Source organism: Girardinichthys multiradiatus, chromosome 10, assembly GCF_021462225.1.
Source record: "Girardinichthys multiradiatus isolate DD_20200921_A chromosome 10, DD_fGirMul_XY1, whole genome shotgun sequence".
Classification (NCBI taxonomy): Eukaryota; Metazoa; Chordata; class Actinopteri; order Cyprinodontiformes; family Goodeidae; genus Girardinichthys; species Girardinichthys multiradiatus.
Genome location: NC_061803.1, coordinates 15,556,248 through 15,575,102, shown reverse-complemented (window position 1 = coordinate 15,575,102; position 18,855 = coordinate 15,556,248). Strand labels below are relative to the sequence as shown.

Here is an 18,855-nt window from a genome sequence, read left to right as displayed (position 1 = left end):
CAAATCTGTTTCATATACAACAAATTCGTATATAAAACAGAAATAATGAAGGAAAATTTGACTTTTAATCCTCATCATTAAATGCTGTGAGATTTTATATTTTTAAAACATCACAAAAGGCATATAATACAATTACTGACAATATGAACCTTCATGGTTACATGTCTGTACAAAATTTCCAGTGTATACCTACAGATATGTTGAAGACCCATTATTGCAGATAGGTCTTATGGTGCATTTGGTATATTGGGCTTTTGACTTTTTAAATACGCTATCTACCTGAAAATTCATCAGATAAAATTTTGATTAAAACAGCAGCAAGTAAAACAAAACAAAACAAAAAAACAGAGAAAGCAGTATTACATTAAAAAAAGTATTATGTTATAACACAACTGAACTACTACATATCTACCAGTGTCTAACTAAATTTACAACAGGCGGTGAAGTTTGCAGAGTGCCTTGCTTGCCTCTTCAAAAAGAAGAGTGGGAAAAAATTCAGTCCCTAGATGTGCTAAGCTGTTGGACATGTTTTCCATCAGTCATCTCTGAGACCTTTATTGTGAAAGTGCAGGACTCTTAACCACAGACTTTCATTTCAAAAGTGAAGGACAGAGGACATGATCCCTAAAAGGTTTTTAACAAATTGCTAAATGTTTGTTTTCTTAATCCAAATGCTTAAGGACTACTTGATATAAACTTATGTGATTCAATAAATGCTAATTGCATCTTAACAGAGGTGTCAAAACTTCAAATCCCTGATATGTGAGGGTGATTTTCTGGGGAAATAGTCAGGGTTACTAGAAAGAAGGTTGCTGTATGAAAATCTTTTTCACAAAACTTCAGATGTTAGGTGTTTTGTGGTGCAGTGAGTATAAAAGAAAACACTCACTGCACCACAAAACAAACCTATCAGACCTACAACATAAAAATGACTAATTATATGGAACATTTTCATTAAAATATTTCTTGATTAAATCACTGAAATCTCCTAAAAGCATCTGTTTTTTTATTGAGTGAAATGTAGGTCATTGTGTTGCACACAGAAAACAAATAGCCACAATATTTTGTCAGTTCTAGAATCAATAGTTTTGTAGTATAGGTATTTAAGTTACTCTAATTAACTGATTGGTGATTTATCAGGTAAAAACCGAATCAAACAAGTTTATAAAGAGGATAAAAAGAAACAGAGCTGTGTCAAACTGTCCTTGTTTTAAATGTCTGTGGCTTTGATTTAGGATTTAAACTTTTGTTACTAAGCTTGCTAACTGTTCCTCTCGCCCTCTCCTGATTTACTGGATTTCTCATGTTCAGCCTTGTTGTTATGATGTCATTGACTGAAGCAGATGATGTGTTCAATTCTTCCCTTCAAGCTGGGACTGAGTATTTTTTTTTTGCTGCAATTATCACCTGACTCAACTCAGGTAGCTGTGAAAATGAAAATGTTGAGGGTTATAGGCTCAAAAAAGTTTTTTTTTTTACATGCAATTCTTTAAGATTCACACCCTTTTAGAGCTGCTTTTAACAGAAGATTAATGGCAGCTGAAATGACAGCCACTAAAAGTATTTTGTTTCCACGGGCACAAGCAGGTAAAACTGTAATTTCTTCTTTTTGGTTGCTGTATGCAAATGAAAGCACACATTTAAAGCAAGGAAGGAGTCGTGCTGGAGAACAGGGATCCTACATAGCTCAAGGAAGTCTGGAAGAGTTTGAAATTTAAGTATTTTTTCAGGTCTAAATAAGTATGGGTACATATTTTTTCCTGTTCCATTCTCTAAATGTTGTAGCCATACATCCAATCATCAATCAGTCTGCCTATTCAGCCATCTGGTCAGCCATTCATCCATCCGTCCATCTATCAGTTTGCCCATCCATTTCATCTGCCCATCTCTTTGTCAGTTTGTTCATCTGCTTTGCCATCCATGTGTCTTTCCATTCATAGTTTTTCATCTATCCAATCTTTTTTTTCCATAAGGAAAGCTTTTTTCTATTAATAAATAAAATCATCATATGAAAACCTCACTTTACATTTACTCCGGTTTCAGATCATTTGGAAACCTGGTAAAGTAAGTATTGAACAAATCACTAATTTTCTAAGTAAATATTTTTTTACTGTTGTAATTGACATGAAATTCTCATCAAATATTGGGAACAATCCATTCAATCCACACATACAAAGAAATCAAACTGTATATGTTCAAAAATTAAGTTTAACATAATGGAATGGCAATACTATTGAGTAAATGACAAAAAGGTGCAAAAAGACATGGGAAGTCCTGACACCAGCTGATGACTAATTGGATATCAATCCATCTACTAGGTGCAAATTAATATCAGCTGCTTCAATCCCGACTGATGACCTTTAAAAGGTGTCTCATTACTAAGGTGTCTCACAAGAAACATCTCATGGAGGGCTAAACTTTATTGTTGCAAAACCTACTGATGGCATTGGTTGCAAAAGAGTTTCTACACTGCAGAAGGCTCCAGTGAGTACTGTTGGGGCCATATTGTGGAAGTGAGAAGAATATTATTACACTATAAACTGGCCATGATCCGGTGCTCTGTGCAAGATTTCAAAAAGAGAAGTGAAATCAGGGCCGGTTCTAGGCATGCATATATGAGGGGGCAGGCAGAAATGTGAATGGGGCATCATCATGGGTACACATTATGCACATGTTTGTTGTTGTTGATTAGTGTTTTCTTTATGAGATTGGGGTAAACTGTGTAGTACTGTGCAATTTGCCAGACTGCACTGGTTTCCTCCCAGCTGGGCTTCTTTTGAACATGTTAGGCTGGAAAAAAAGAGGTTTGTGTGGGTTGTTAAAATTTGGGCTGCTTTTTACAACATTTGAAATGTTTTTAGTAATTATTCATATCAAATAGTTTTCATTGGTGGCAGAAAAGTAAAAACCTGCACATCTCAAAATGTTATGTCTTTTTACTTGTTAATAGCTCATTTATTTTGAAAAAGAAAATCTGTTGAACATGACATCATCAATCAGTGATTGTCATTGGTTAATCAACTGTCAATGTGAAATTATATGGGTCAAATGTAAACACCCAAAACGCTGTTAAGAGTTCATCTAATATATACTGAGGTGCAGCCTTTACTTTGTTATGCTTTGACTTGATGTTGAGAGTAAGCATCATGCTGAAGAGGAAAATACAAAAGATATCCAGAAAGCGAAAACCAGACCAGAACACGCACATACATTTTTGGAGGAAGGTGCTTAAGCCAAAAAAAGTGCATCCATTGCCAAATTTACTTATAAAATTAAAATAAAAAAACAGGATATATTTATACTTTTATAGGCTTCCTTTTCTTGGAATTATGCTGCAAAATTTGTAAATGAAATAAATTAATGTTCTGTCCTTGCATTGTAATCAAAAGAGACTCACTCAATCAAGTGAGAAAACATTGTACATTGTTTTCTGACAATTGAAACATACTAATAATACACTAATAATAACTAATAAACCATTACCAATATCAATATAACTCACCACACTTTCATGTAGCTTAACTTAAGACCTGCCTTTCATTTGAAATCACAAACCTACTTTATGTAGTTAATGTTAACATTGGCTCTATTATTATGCTAATAAAATCAAACAGACAGCTAAGCAACAGTTTCCATTTTGGTTTTCATTTTTTGTTTGCTGCTTTTTATCATTGAGCATTATATTAAGTCTTCGGCATATATTAGCCTGTAATGTTAACTACCTAGCAAAAATGATTCCTCAACCGTTGGAGTAGAAATGCTTGCATGAAAAGACCTCCTTGAGTTAAAGTGACTTTTACCTACACAGAACAGCGTTTGGCCAGCATGCTGTAATTATACAATACTGTATGTTTGTTTTTTATTATCAGCATTTTATTGTGAACGTTAAACTACTAGACATTCAGAAAAAGGGTTGTGGTTATGCATTTTCTTTTCTTCTTCAGACTTTACCATCAAATTAATTAAGTGAAATGAGTGAAATGGTCTAGTTTGTCTGTTTGGTTGTATATCTCCCTCTTTGTCTCTCCATTAAACCTGACAAACATCAGTCAACATGAGTACAAAACATGTAGGCAATGCATTACACAGTCATGCATGGATGCTGATTGGAAGAAAATTTTGTGGAGCCAAAATGCCCCTCTCTCCGACCCTTTCTCTAAAGACACTTCAGGCAAGAAGCCATGTAATGTTTTCAGCAGCGCTATAATGTTAAGCATAACATCGCGTACGCGGTCTTGAAAACTGAGCTTTGCGTGGACATGTCCGGCGGATGTGTGCTTTGAGTCCACGCGTATGTCTGCGGAGTCAAGTAAGCGTGACTGTGTTTTGCCCTTAAGTGTAGGAGGAGGGAGAAGCAAGGCGGGGGGGTTGTGCTTGTGTGATTGAGAAGTGATTTGAGGAGGCCAGGCATTTGTTTGAGGGGGCATTGCCCCCTCTTGCCTCTGCGTAAAGCCGGCCTCGAGTGAAATTAGTCATCACAGGACTGTCCAAGGGCACTCCTTTGGATAGCTTTAGAAAGACCAGAAACTACAAGATATTTGAAGTTATTTGAAAGAAAACAATATGTAATGAACTCAACCATCATGGTCTGTATGTACGTTCACACACAAGACTCCACTGCTGAAGAAAAAACATGTTGAAGTGTATTTAAAGTTTGCTGTAGAACATTTGGATAGACCTGTAAAGTACTGAGAGAATGTAGTCTGGTAAGATTAAACCAGTTTTGAACTCTTTGGCTGCCATAATTCCCACAGTGTTTCGAGTTAAGTGGGCAAAGCTTATTGCCACAAAAACACTTTCAACACTAAAGATTTGAGGTGGGAACATTATGTTGGGGCACTGCCAGACTTCACATAATTAAAAACGGATGAACTGACAAATGTAATGAGATATTTTTCATAAAAATCTTTTGGCATCTATCAGTATCATGAGAATAAAACCAGGTTCAGTGTTTGAAGAAAATTATGATCATAAAGACACAACCAAGAAAACTGTCAAATGTTTTTAGAGACAAAAAAATAAAGCTGCTAGAATTTCCATACCACCTGACCTAAATTTATTGGAAATTATAGGAAAGAACTAAAGCTCAGGGTTAATAGAATGGACCCACAGAATCTTAAGGATCTGAAGGCAGCTGTGTGGAAAAATGGACCTAAGTTACACCTGAGCAATGCATGCATCTCGTTTCGACAGGAGTCTGAAGCTGTTATCACAGGCAAAGGCTTTCGCATGAATACATTTCAGTAAGCGTGCTCAAAACGTTTTACCTGTATCATTGAATTTTATTACACCTAACGTATTTCTGGACATCTATGGTTTGATTTCTTTTTATGTTTTGACTGGATTGGTTATTGACATCTGATGAAAATGTAGTCAATTACACTGTTAGAAATGCATTTACTTAGAATATAACTTATTTTACCTGCTGTGTGACAAAACAGAAGAAATCTTTAACCAGCCCATGCTCGAATGACCACTCTATAGACGTTGTTAAAATTAGGTTTTCCAGATTATCTTAATAAAACAACTTGCTCTTCTTCTCCAACAGAATAGCAGTAATTCACCAGGACCAACTAAGGGTCCGACCGTCGCAGCCCGACTCAAACACCTTCAACAGAGCAGCCTGGAGAGACCCAAACCCCGCAAGCAGAAAGAGGATTTCCCCAAAGTCCATGGCCAGCAGCAGGTATTCCACTTCTAACCCCTCTGAGACTTCGCCTGCCTTTCCTTTCTGCTGTCACCTCAGAGGAAACTCCGCCTCCTTGTCCCAGAAGACTCTGTGAAGGGAGCACAAGCTGATTTTCACCTCTTGTGTTTTAACATTTGGGTGGCTGGATTTGGACAGGCTTGTTCAGACATCAAGTTTTTGTCTAGTCTGTTCGATTTTCCGTTGACTAATTTAAATTCAGTCAGAAAAATCCTGATCATTCAGTCGAGTCTGTTAAAACCATTGCCTTTTAATAGCTAGGAAGCCTTGTATAAAGTAAGATCAGAGTGAGATTACCTGAACAGGAGTTTAATTCATGCAGGAAACAAACTTGTAAGCAGCCGAAACAACTTATCAACATGGAAAACAAAATGCCTGTAGAGGCACAAAATTCTTTTTTATAAATTTTGGTTTAAAAACATTCAAAAAAGTTTTATAAATTTGTGTTTTCATAATGTTTCCTGAGGCTAACTTGAGTATTGATTTGCCAGCTGGAATTTCCTCATTCAATCATTTTTCCTTTACACCACTGATGTTTCTTACAGACATCTTCAGTTGAGTTTTCGTCCAGACAAACAAAAAGGTTGCTGATAATTAACCTCCTGATTATGAAGAACAAATAACTTGGTTGCTGTGTTCTTTGACTTTTGGCAGAATTTATAAACCATTTGCTTCTTATTCAAGTTAAATTCAAAACTTCTGCTGTTTCCATAAGAATTAAACCTGCTGCTCACAGACAGTAACAAGACCTGAGCATCCAGGAGCCAAAAACAAATTTCTGTAATCATAAAACCCTAAAGGAATACATAAATCGGATTTACATCCCATATTAAGTTGTTTCATATTGCATTAGCTTCAGGTGGATCTCAGTAAATCTGAATATCATAAAGGAATTAACTTATTTCAGTATTCTGATTAAAAAAGTAAAACTCATATAAATTAATTACACAGGCCGCATTTTCAAATGTTTATTTCTATACATTTTTATGAGTATGGCTGACAGATCATGAAAACCCCAAATTCTGTATTACATAAGACCAATAAAAAAAAGCTTTTTTAATTGAGGGCTAACTGTAAAGTATGTCCATTTACTGTGCAGAATATTGTGTGAAATGTTTGGCCAGTTTGCCAGCACAGTGATAACTTAGCTGAAGCAGGTATTGGTACATTTGGCAGTGTGGGCAAGTGACAAGTCCTGCTGGTAAACGAAAAGCTTTTGACCCGAGAGAAGCAGTGCTCTAATATTTCCTGGTAAATGGTTACACTGACCTTGGACTTGACAAAACTCAGTGGACCAACAGTGGCAGATGAAATGGCACCTCAAGTCATCACTGGCTTTGGAAGCTTCACACTAGACTTCAAGCAACTCGGATTCTGTGTCTCCACTCCAATGTTTGCTTTTCCAAATGAAATTCAAACTGCATCAATCAATGCTGCAGTTTCCCTGTTGCTTTTTGCACATTTTTACTTTAACACTTCCTTCCGCTAAACTTTCTACTAATATATGTGGAAGAATCACTCTTTGTGGCCTATCCTCCTTGTGAATGGCGTCAGTGACTGTCTGCAACAACTGTCAAATCTGTAGTCTTTTGTGTCCCAATGGGGTTTTCATCAACTGGAAGACATATTCATGAAAGTTATCAGAAATAAATGCTTAAAATAAATCCCTCTGTGTAACGAATGCTACTGACAAAATTTTAATTTTGTTCAAAACTTGGAACTGAGAAACTATTAAGAAAATAGTCAGTTTTATTCGTCGTGTCTGGAATAATGAACAGCAGCAAAACCTCCAGAAGAAATAGTTCAACCTGAGCGGTCAGTGATAAACACACAGCTTGTTTGAAAACAGAGGCTGGAATATTATTGTCTGCATGACTGAATGAATCCTGGATTGTATTGGCTCCTTTAGACACAGCAGGCTGCTCCTGACCTGCTATGTTTCTGAGAGAGCTAAGAGTACAAAGAACATCCAGCAGGCCACCTTAAGCCTCTTCAGTCATCCTAAGAAGGTTTTCTGTCTGTAAAGATTCAGAGAATCTCAGCTCAGAGGGTTTGTTTCGGAAACATACAACAGTTCAGAAGTCTGTAGCGTCAAGAAATGACAGAGCATCTTTAGTATTAACAAGGCTGAGCGTCTTACCTCCACATTCAGAACTGGTTGGTCATGTGTGAAATCTGCTCAACCTGGTAGCAAATGTTAAAAAATAATACAGTAACCACAGGTGTGGTGTTAATGCAACACTTAAAACATTCCTATACTTCAGCCTGTACAATCTGAAGTCCTTTAAAATTATATCACAGATATACTTTGGTTCTGATAATAAAAGGACTCACTTTCCGTTTGTTCTGTTAGTCATGTTGAAGAAAGTTCAGGTCAAGTTCTGGCAAAGCTCCACAAATGCAGATAAATGTTAAATAAAACAAACAAATAGTGAAGTTTTACTATTCAATAACAATCTAGAATTAATCAGGTTTATTTTAAAACCACGTAAATGTAGTTTGTTTCCCACTGTGCAAAATATTTTATGCCTTCAAATAGAAAACAAAAATGCCTCAAAGCAACATTTTAAAAAGCCCACAAGAGCTCAGAAGGTTTTTATATTTTTAACTTATTATATGTTATATATAGTGTATTCAATTTATTCATTTATTGGTCTTAAAATCTAATGTCAGTATTTCCTACAATCATAAAAGAAGCCACATTTACCAGGAGCAGAAAGTCTAAAGAACAGAATGAAAATGTTCCCAAAATAAGTTGAAAACATATGCAGAGCATCAGTTTAATCTTGTGTTCTGTGATTTTTGGAGATGCAAAATACTTTCATCCCTGTTTGAACCACCTGAAGTGACGTGATTAGTTTTTTTTTGTTCTGTTTTAGTATGTTTGATAGAAGAATTTCTACTCTGCTGTATCAAACAGTCGATGCATTTTAAATCTTTATGTGGTGGTTTTCATCCTGAGAGGGCAGCAGATGTACCGGCTGTAAGGTGATATAACATCTCTATGCTGCTGCTGAGTTTAACACAAATTTAATTTGATTCCCAACTCAGGTTTAAGCTCAAAATGAGGAAAAGGTGGACAGTGGCTTCCCAAAGTATTCATGTCCCTTTGAGTTCATCACATTTTGTCACATTCAAATCCACAAACTTCAACATAATATGTTAGGATTTTTTGTGAAGTAGTCCAAAGTTGTGAACATGAGGGAGAAAGGCAAATATAATTTGAAGTTTGGCATGCATCTGTATTCAGTCTCCTCTAATCTAATGTCCATAAATAAAACGAAATGCATCTAGTTTCCTTCACAAATGACATAATAAAAAGATTCCACCTGTGTGCGGTTTCAGTTTGGTACAAACCCAGTTGTTCTGTGAAGGCCTCAGAGGTTTGTTAGAGAACATTAGTGAACAAATAGCATCATGAAAACCAAGGAACAGAGCAGACCGGTCAGGGATACAGTTGTAGTGAAGCTTAAATCCGAGTTAGGTTATCGTTGTTTGTTCAGCTGTTTGTTGTGCACTCTGTCAGTCTGACCTTTGAGGCAACAAGGAAGTTATTGGTGACAGAATGACATAAAAAGTCCCATTTGCAGTTTGCTTCAAACTTTGTTGGGGACACAGCAAACGTGGAAGAAGGTGCTCTGGCCATCCTTTATTAGGACAGACATCCTAAACACACATCTAGAGCTACAATTGAATTATTTAGATCTAATAATATACATGTGTTAGAGATGCCTAGACAAAGCCCAGACCTAAATCCAGCTGAATATCTGGTAAAACTTCAAAATATATGTTCAGACACTCTCCATTCAGTTTAACTGAGCTGTTTTGGAAAGAAGAATGGCTGCTATGGACTCCAAAAGACATAGTTTTCATTCCAGTTCCCACAACTTTATGTTGGTCCTTTACATAAAATTCCACTAAAGTACATTAAAGTTTGTTGTTGTAATGTCACAAAATGTGAAGAAATTCCATATAATTATTTTGTAAGGCTCTGTAACATGATCAAATCATCTAAGGAGTCTGGGTCAGGCTGTTTTCCAGCATAATTTCTCCAACTTTAATCTCCCTGAACGCAACTTGTTTTCTTGCAAAGCCTCTTGGTTCGCTGAACATTTCGATGGACAAACTGTCTGCAGACTCCTGGATGTCTCATGGGAGGGAAAGTGTCTGTCCGGCTCATTTTTCCCAGCCGTTCATCAGCAGTGGCAGCAGAGGGGAGCAATGGACGGCCAGCTTTTTGTTGTTTTTTTCCACTTCGTTGATGAATTTGGCTCAAAGAGAAGCCATGGAGACTCATGCTGCTGCTTTTGCTGCTGGGCAATTTGAAGATGGGGTCAGAAACTCAAATGTTTTCCGACTCTCATTCAGATCTGTGGGCTCCTCGCATTCCTCCTCCTACACTCCTGTTCTCATGTCTCACGCCTTATTTCTCCTTCTATTCTCCAAGCGTTTCAGACTGTTTTCCTCTTACCTTAACTCCTCCTCTTAAGTCTCTTCTTTCATTTTTCCTTACTTCATCTGTCCATTTCCTTCCTGTAAATTGAATCCTCATCTCTTTTATTCTTTCTTGCATTCTCTTCTTTCCTAACTCCATCCTTTTTATCCCCAATCCTTCTTTATGCAGCCCTAATCTTCTTGCATCCTCCTTTTTCTTTCTGTCCTCCTCTCCCTCTTCCTCTTTCTCCCCTTTTGCTGCGTCACTCGGAAGAGGAAGAGGAGCAGAATAAAATCAGATTTTTCTGTCCTGCAGCTCTGACAGCAGCTCTGCGTCAGCTTGGTCACAGCCGCACACAGGAGGACCGTTACGCCAATGCACCAAAACCTGACATTCCAGCCGGCCAATGAGATCGAAGCACAGAGTAGCATTAGTACAGGGATGAAGGGTTTAAGAGATTTTATATAAAATTGATTTGTCTGTCAGTAAATTTTGATTTTTATGTTTTCTCCTCTTTCACTGCTTCATGTCTCCATTAATTTTTTCCCTATTTTGCTCTAAAACTTTCCCTCCTTCCTCTGCTTGCTTTTTGGACAGTCCTAAGCTTTTGCTGCTCACTGATCCGGCCGATCATCATCATTTCTGCCGACGTTTTCCTTCGCTGCTTTCTGACATCACCTTTTTTAGTCCGCCAGCCAGCCTTCCTTTTTTTCTTTTCCTCTTCGTCACTTGCTTTGCCTTTTGTCATCCTGTCTGCTTCTCAGGTCTCTCAGGTCTCATCTGGACTAATTACGTGAGGACTGAGTACTCGGATCATTCCACTTTTGGACCCAAATCCTAATACATACCTCGAAGGTGACTGTTGGCTAAAATGTCACAGTTTGGAGGCAAACAGGAGTTCCTGTTGTCTGCTGAGATATTAATGTGACTCCACTGATTCATGTGTAAATTCGGAAAGTTATTCCAGCAGTTCTGGACCTGCATCATGAAGCAGTTTAACACATCTAATGTGTAAATCCATCTTCCACCATTACTAAAACCAGATCTATGTCTCAGTTTTACACTTTAACAAGGACCAGAAGATATCCTCTGCATGCTAAATAAAGTATGAATTTAAGTTTTATTTACATAATTTACAGGAAAACAAAAACAAATAACAGAAGTTGCATGAGAAGTAGACAATACAGGTGTACTGCATTAGTTTCTCTTACATCCAATTGGATGATATGAGTGCCTCTCAGTAAATTAGAATATCATTGAAAACTAGATGTATTTCAGTTTTTCGCTTCATAAAGTAAAACTTATTTAGATTCATTTCATGCATTTAGTGTTTATTTCTATTAATGTTGATGATTATGGCTTACAGATAACCCAAAAATTCTGTTTCTCCAATACAAAGGGATTTTTAATGCAGTACATGGAGTTACTGGATAGTGGGTCCATGTACTGTATAGTATATGCAATCAATACTTTGTGATACCTTTTGCCTGCATTACTCCAACAATGCAGCATAGCATTGAGGTAATCAGCCTGGGGTGCTACTGAGGTGTAAAAGAAGCACAGGTTGTTTTAATAGTGACCTTTAGCTTGTCTGCATTGTTGGTTGAGGTGTCTCTCATCTTCCTCTTGATGCAAGTTTGCTGGTCAATCAAGCGCAGTAACACCATGGTCGTTGAACCAGCTTTTGGTACCTTTTGGCTATGTGGGCAGGAGCCAAGCCCTGTTGGTCAGCAGAAGGAAGCAAGAAGTGCTCTGAAATGTCCTAGTAGATAGCTGCATTGACTGTGGACTTCAGAAAACACACTGGACAAACACCAGCAGATGGTATGGCACCCCAAATCATCACAGACTGAGGAAACTTCACACTGAACCTCCACCAACTTGGACTATGTACCTCTCCTCTCTTCCTCCAGACTCTGGGATCTTGAGTTCCAAATATAATGCAAAATTTACTTTTATTTAAAAAGAGGACTTTGGACAACAGAGCAACAGTCAAGTCCTTTTTTTCCTTATCCCAGGAAAGACGCTCATGATGTTGCTTTCATTCAGGATTGGCGTAGCACAAAAAAATGCAATAATTATAACCCATGTTTTGGATAAGTCTGTGTATGGTCGCTTTGCTTCCCAGTTATCTGACAGCTGTGATGTTTTCTACCAGTTAACCTTCTATATTCATGCTTGGATACAATGGAAGTCAATGACTGTCTGCTGGACGACTGTCAAATGAGAAGTCTTCTCCATGACTGTGTAGGTCATTGGTTTTATTTAGTAGTTTAATTGTCTTAGATTTTCATTAACTGTGAGCCATAATCATCAAAATCAACCGAAATTAACTTGAAATATATAGCTGTTTAATAAATCTATTTAATGTTTGAGATTAACTTTTTGAATTTAATCACTGAAATTAATTACCTTCTCGATGGTATCCTAATTTATAGAAATGTGCCTATATTATGACAAATCATGCTCTAAAATATCATAAGGTATTATCTCATTAATCAGTTCAAAACTTTTCAAGACCAGCTGGGTTTAATAATAAAAACCATAATAGGTTGAACTTGTTTGAATTTTATTTAATATGAAATGTAGTTAATAACAAATGTATAGATTAACAAAAAGTAAAAAGTACCTGTCTCTAATTTCTCTCCTGTCCGCTGCGGTCATGTATATTACATTTATGACCAAATCAAATCTGCTCTTATCCAGTTATTTATCCAGATAAATGCACACTACGTCTACTTTAAAGCATAGACTGAGACCTGGCCTGTTAGGTCACTTTAATTATATCCTGATTTATTAATATCAGTTTTATATTGCTGTTAAAAATTACTTGCTTATGTGCAGATTTCTTCAGTTTCAGATTTTTTGATGTTTCAGACCATCAAACTAAATGTAACACACGACAAAGACAACCTGTTTGCTATGTAAAAGTAGAAAATGTAGAATAATTGTCTTGTAAAACTAATAAATGGTTGTGTCACCCTTGGCGGCAACAACTGCCATATTTTAATAAATGCCAATGTCACTGTGGAAAATCTGGCCCAGTTTTTTTTTTTTGCAGAATTTATTTAATTCCACTACATTTTGGACGGTTTGCGACCCTTAACAGCCTGTTTAAGTTCCTGACACAGCATCTAAATTGGATTTAAGTCTGGACTTAAATATAATTAAGAAGCCGCTCCAAAGCCTTTTTTGAGCCATTCAGAAGTGGACTTGCCAGTTTGCTTTTGATGATTCTCCTGCTGAATAACCCAAGCGCTCAAGGTCACAAACCTATGACTGGGCATTCTTTTTTTCATGATGGAGAGCAGAATTCATGTTTTCATCATTTACTGCAAGCTGTCTGGTCTTGACATCATCACTGCGTTTGACCGTCTTCTAATGAAATACTGGGATCCACACCTTCCATTTAGTCCCACTTATGTCTTGTCAGTCCACAGAATCATTACTCAAAAGTGTTGAGGATTATCAAGATGAATTTGTGCAAATGTGAGATGGGCCTTTGTGTTATGTGTTGGTTAGCACAAGTTTTCTCCTTGGAACTTTCCCGTGGATGCCATTTTTTAGTTTCTTTTTGTTGAATAATGAACACCAACCTTACCATGAGGCAGGTGAGGTCTGCAGAGCTTCAGATGTTCTGGGTTATTTTGTGGTGTTCTTAATGAGTCTATGTACTCTTGAAGTACTTTCGGTAAGCCAGCCACTCCTAGAAAGGTTCCCCCCTTTGCTGTTTTTCTCAACTTGTGGATAATGGCTCTCTTAAGTCCAAAAGGCCTGGAAATGGAAATATGTAGCCCTGTCCAAACTGATAGATATCAAAGATTTTGTTACTCATCTGTTTGAGGGTTTTTTCTTGGATTGGTCCATGATGCATTGCAAATAGTTTTTTACAGCACCTAGATATAGAAACAGTTTACACAATTTCAAGGCACTCTAGAAGACAAACAGGTGTCCTCCATTTCCAGAAAAAAAAAGTATAATATTTACTATAAAACTATATTTGCATAATTTGAAGGTGTCTGGGTGTTTATTCAGTTATACTTGTATGAATTATAGTAACAGATAAAAAATGCTTGAGTACAAAATGTGTCAAAGCTGTTTTCCTTCCCTCTGATCTTCAGTTGTCTGCAACATAGGCTTAATGCAGAGCAGCTTTACAAACACTTTAGTTTGAACACTTGAGACATGTGTCTTCAGTTTTTACAGTTTTATCAACAGTGAACATTCTCCTAAAACTAGAGCAAGTGAAACACCCTGACCACAAGGTGCACCTAGTAGAAAAACAGACATCACAACTAATAAATAAAATAAAAAAATAAAATGGTCTGTTTGTCTAAAAGTCCTCTGTTTAAAGCAGCTGTTCACTCCTATATAAAATGTTTTTAATGTCATTAGAGAGAGAGTGGCACTCAAACGTTCTTTGATTAAACAACCTTGTTAAGGTTGAAATTTACAGAGATTCGTGTATAAACATAAAGTGTGAAACTGGGACATAGATAACATGTTAGTTTTCCATTTGTTAGTTTTCCTGAAATTTGGACTGAAACAGAAACAAGCTGAGCTTGAAGGCTTTGGGATTACACTGAAACAGAACCATTGTTTCTGAGGAGAATCAGTATTTATACCACAGAGGGAAACTAAATTAAGAGTTTATGGTAAACTTGTTTATTAAATGTAGAAGCAGATTAGCTAATCCAGAATTATGATTAAAATATGACCAGAACCACTTCAGATATATTGTATGTATATTATTATAGAACCATTTAGTTTTTGTTTTAGAGAGAACATGTAAAAAAGAAAAAAATGTCATCTATGTTTTATATAATCAAGCTTTTTTTGTATTTTTATACTTGAAGAGGATTCATAAGCATGTAACACATTTATTCTGTAAATTCCTTATTTTTCTGCGTTAAAGATTTTATTTTTTCTGCAAACCATGAAACAAACCATAATCACACGTTGCCGTAGAGACCAGAAGACACTCCTAAGATAAACTGTAAAATAGTGCCACCGCATTTATTAAAAGCACATGAAACAATCCCGTAACTGATGAGACATCCCGTTTGTAGCTGTTTTATTCTAATCTAACCAACAGTGTGTCAGATTATAGAGATTCAAGTGTTTATCGATGGTTTCTTGATGAATGTGTGAGTGTTCAACCATTTGTGGATGTTCAGATCATGTATATAAACCTAGATAATATATTACAAATTGATTTTATGTGATTGTTTTTTATATATATATAGAGGGGAAAAATACTCCAAAATGGCATGCATACTGTAAACATTCCTGGAAAATCTGCACGCCGGCTGAACTGACGTCTCATTTTAATTCTGTGTATACCTGTGAGTGTACCATAAGAAAACTGTACAGCGACATATAGAGTTTTGTATTCTGTTTAGGCCCTACTGTCAGAATAAATAAGAAAAAAAACAACTATCACATTTATGAAGAAAGATACCTAAATGATAATTATCAACTTAAAGCTGTACATTCAGTTTGAAAGTGATGCTTGCTGTGTGGGGTAAGTGTTGTTTGTGAACTGTGAAGAATGATAAACTACTACAAAGTCAGTATAGTGTAAGTAAAACCAACTACTCAGTGCAAAACAAAGCACAAATCTATGAATGGAAAAGAAAAAATAAACGTTGCTGCTTTATGTGAGAAAAATCCAACCAACAGGTTGCTGCTTTTTGTACGTTCCTGTTGTGTTTTTGTGACAATAAAGGTGACCCTCTGATACACGGCAGCTGTCCAACGCTCATTTTGTTGCCTCGAGTTCATGACAGATGTGACAGAAGCATGACAAAGGACCTGAATGGACTTCCAAATAGACATGGGCTAGATATGAGATTCTCTCTGTATGGTAATCTAGATTAAAATTCCCTAAATTGTTAATATATACAGCACAGACCAAACGTTTGGACACACCTTCTCATTCAAAGAGTTTTCTTTATTTTCATGACTATGAATATTGTAGCTTCACACTGAAGGCATCAAAACAATGAATTAACACATGTGGAATTATATACTGAACAAAAAAGTGTGAAACAACTGAAAATATGTCTTATATTCTAGGTTCTTCAAAGTAGCCACCTTTTGCTTTGATTCCTGCTCCACACACTCTTGGCATTCTGTTGATGAGCTTCAAGAGGTAGTCACCTGAAATGGTTTTCCAACAGTCTTGAAGGAGTTCCCAGAGATGTTTAGCACTTGTTGGCCCTTTTGCCTTCACTCTGCGGTCCAGCTCACCCCAAACCATCTCGATTGGGTTCAGGTCCAGTGACTGAGGCCAGGTCATCTGGTGCAGCACCCCATCACTCTCCTTCTTGGTCAAATAGCCCTTACACAGCCTGGAGGTGTGTTTGGGGTCATTGTTCTGTTGAAAAATAAATGATGGTCCAACTAAACGCAAACCGGATGGAATAGCATGCCACTGCAAGATGCTGTGGTTCAGTATGTCTTCAATTTTGAATAAATCCCCAACAATGTCACCAGCAAAGCACCCCCGCACCATCACACCTCCTCTTCCATGCTTCATGGTGGGAACCAGGCATGTAGAGTCCATCCGTTCCCCTCTTCTGCGCCGCAAAAAGACACGGTGGTTGGAACCAAAGATCTCAAACTTGGACTCATCAGACCAAAGCACAGATTTCCACTGGTCTAATGTCCATTCCTTGTGTTCTTTAGCCCAAACAAGTCTCTTCTGCTTGTTGCCTGTCCTCAGCAGTGGTTTCCTAGCAGCTATTTTACCATGAAGGCCTGATTCACACAGTCTCCTCTTAACAGTTCTAGAGATGTGTCTGCTGCTAGAACTCTGTGTGGCATTGACCTGTTCTCTAATCTGAGCTGCTGTTAACCTGCGATTTCTGAGGCTGGTGACTCGGATGAACTTATCATCCGCAGCAGAGGTGACTCTTGGTCTTCCTTTCCTGGGGGTGTCCTCATGTGAGCCAGTTTCTTTTTAGCGCTTGATGGTTTTTGCGACTGCACTTGGGGACACTTTCAAAGTTTTCCCAATTGTTCGGACTAACTGACCGTCTTCTTAAAGTAGCTGCTTTTTTCTTGCCATAATATAAATTTTAACAGTCTATTCAGTAGGACTATCAGCTGTGTACTGTATCCACCTCCTGCACAACACAACTGATGATCCCAACCCCATTTATGAGGCTTGAAATCCCACTTATTAAACCTGACAGGGCACACCTGTGAAGTGAAAACCATTTCAGGTGACTACCTCTTGAAGCTCATCAACAGAATGCCAAGAGTGTGCGGAGCAGTAATCAAAGCAAAAGGTGGCTACTTTGAAGAACCTAGAATATAAGACATACAGGTCCTTCTCAAAATATTAGCATATTGTGATAAAGTTCATTATTTTCCATAATGTCATGATGAAAATTTAACATTCATATATTTTAGATTCATTGCACACTAACTGAAATATTTCAGGTCTTTTATTGTCTTAATACGGATGATTTTGGCATACAGCTCATGAAAACCCAAAATTCCTATCTCACAAAATTAGCATATCATTAAAAGGGTCTCTAAACGAGCTATGAACCTAATCATCTGAATCAACGAGTTAACTCTAAACACCTGCAAAAGATTCCTGAGGCCTTTAAAACTCCCAGCCTGGTTCATCACTCAAAACCCCAATCATGGGTAAGACTGCCGACCTGACTGCTGTCCAGAAGGCCACTATTGACACCCTCAAGCAAGAGGGTGAGACACAGAAAGAAATTTCTGAACGAATAGGCTGTTCCCAGAGTGCTGTATCAAGGCACCTCAGTGGGAAGTCTGTGGGAAGAAAAAAGTGTGGCAGAAAACGCTGCACAACGAGAAGAGGTGACCGGACCCTGAGGAAGATTGTGGAGAAGGGCCGATTCCAGACCTTGGGGGACCTGCGGAAGCAGTGGACTGAGACTGGAGTAGAAACATCCAGAGCCACCGTGCACAGGCGTGTGCAGGAAATGGGCTACAGGTGCCGCATTCCCCAGACCTGGGCTACAGAGAAGCAGCACTGGACTGTTGCTCAGTGGTCCAAAGTACTTTTTTCGGATGAAAGCAAATTCTGCATTTCATTTGGAAATCAAAGTGCCAGAGTCTGGAGGAAGACTGGGGAGAAGGAAATGCCAAAATGCCAGAAGTCCAGTGTCAAGTACCCACAGTCAGTGATGGTCTGGGGTGCCGTGTCAGCTGCTGGTGTTGGTCCACTGTGTTTTATCAAGAGCAGGGTCAATGCAGCTAGCTATCAGGAGAATTTGGAGCACTTCATGCTTCCATCTGCTGAAAAGCTTTATGGAGATGAAGATTTCATTTTTCAGCACGACCTGGCACCTGCTCACAGTGCCAAAACCACTGATAAATGGTTTACTGACCATGGTATCACTGTGCTCAATTGGCCTGCCAACTCTCCTGACCTGAACCCCATAGAGAATCTGTGGGATATTGTGAAGAGAACGTTGAGAGACTCAAGACCCAACACTCTGGATGAACTAAAGGCCGCTATCGAAGCATCCTGGGCCTCCATAAGACCTCAGCAGTGCCACAGGCTGATTGCCTCCATGCCACGCCGCATTGAAGCAGTCATTTCTGCCAAAGGATTCCCGACCAAGTATTGAGTGCATAACTGTACATGATTATTTGAAGGTTGATGTTTTTTGTATTAAAAACCCTTTTCTTTTATTGGTCAGATGAAATATGCTAATTTTGT

At 37.8% G+C, this 18,855-nt stretch overlaps 1 protein-coding gene across 1 annotated transcript in view; it reads left to right on the top strand.

Annotated features, from left to right (window-relative positions):
* The window catches only part of zgc:114120 (uncharacterized protein LOC619267 homolog), a 148,727-nt gene extending 143,026 nt beyond the window's left edge, over positions 1–5,701 (top strand). The window contains exon 19 of the mRNA XM_047377159.1: positions 5,549–5,701. Within this exon, the coding sequence (XP_047233115.1) occupies positions 5,549–5,701 (153 nt within the window). The remainder of the gene's footprint in view (positions 1–5,548) is intronic.
* Positions 5,702–18,855: the final 13,154 nt, after the last annotated feature.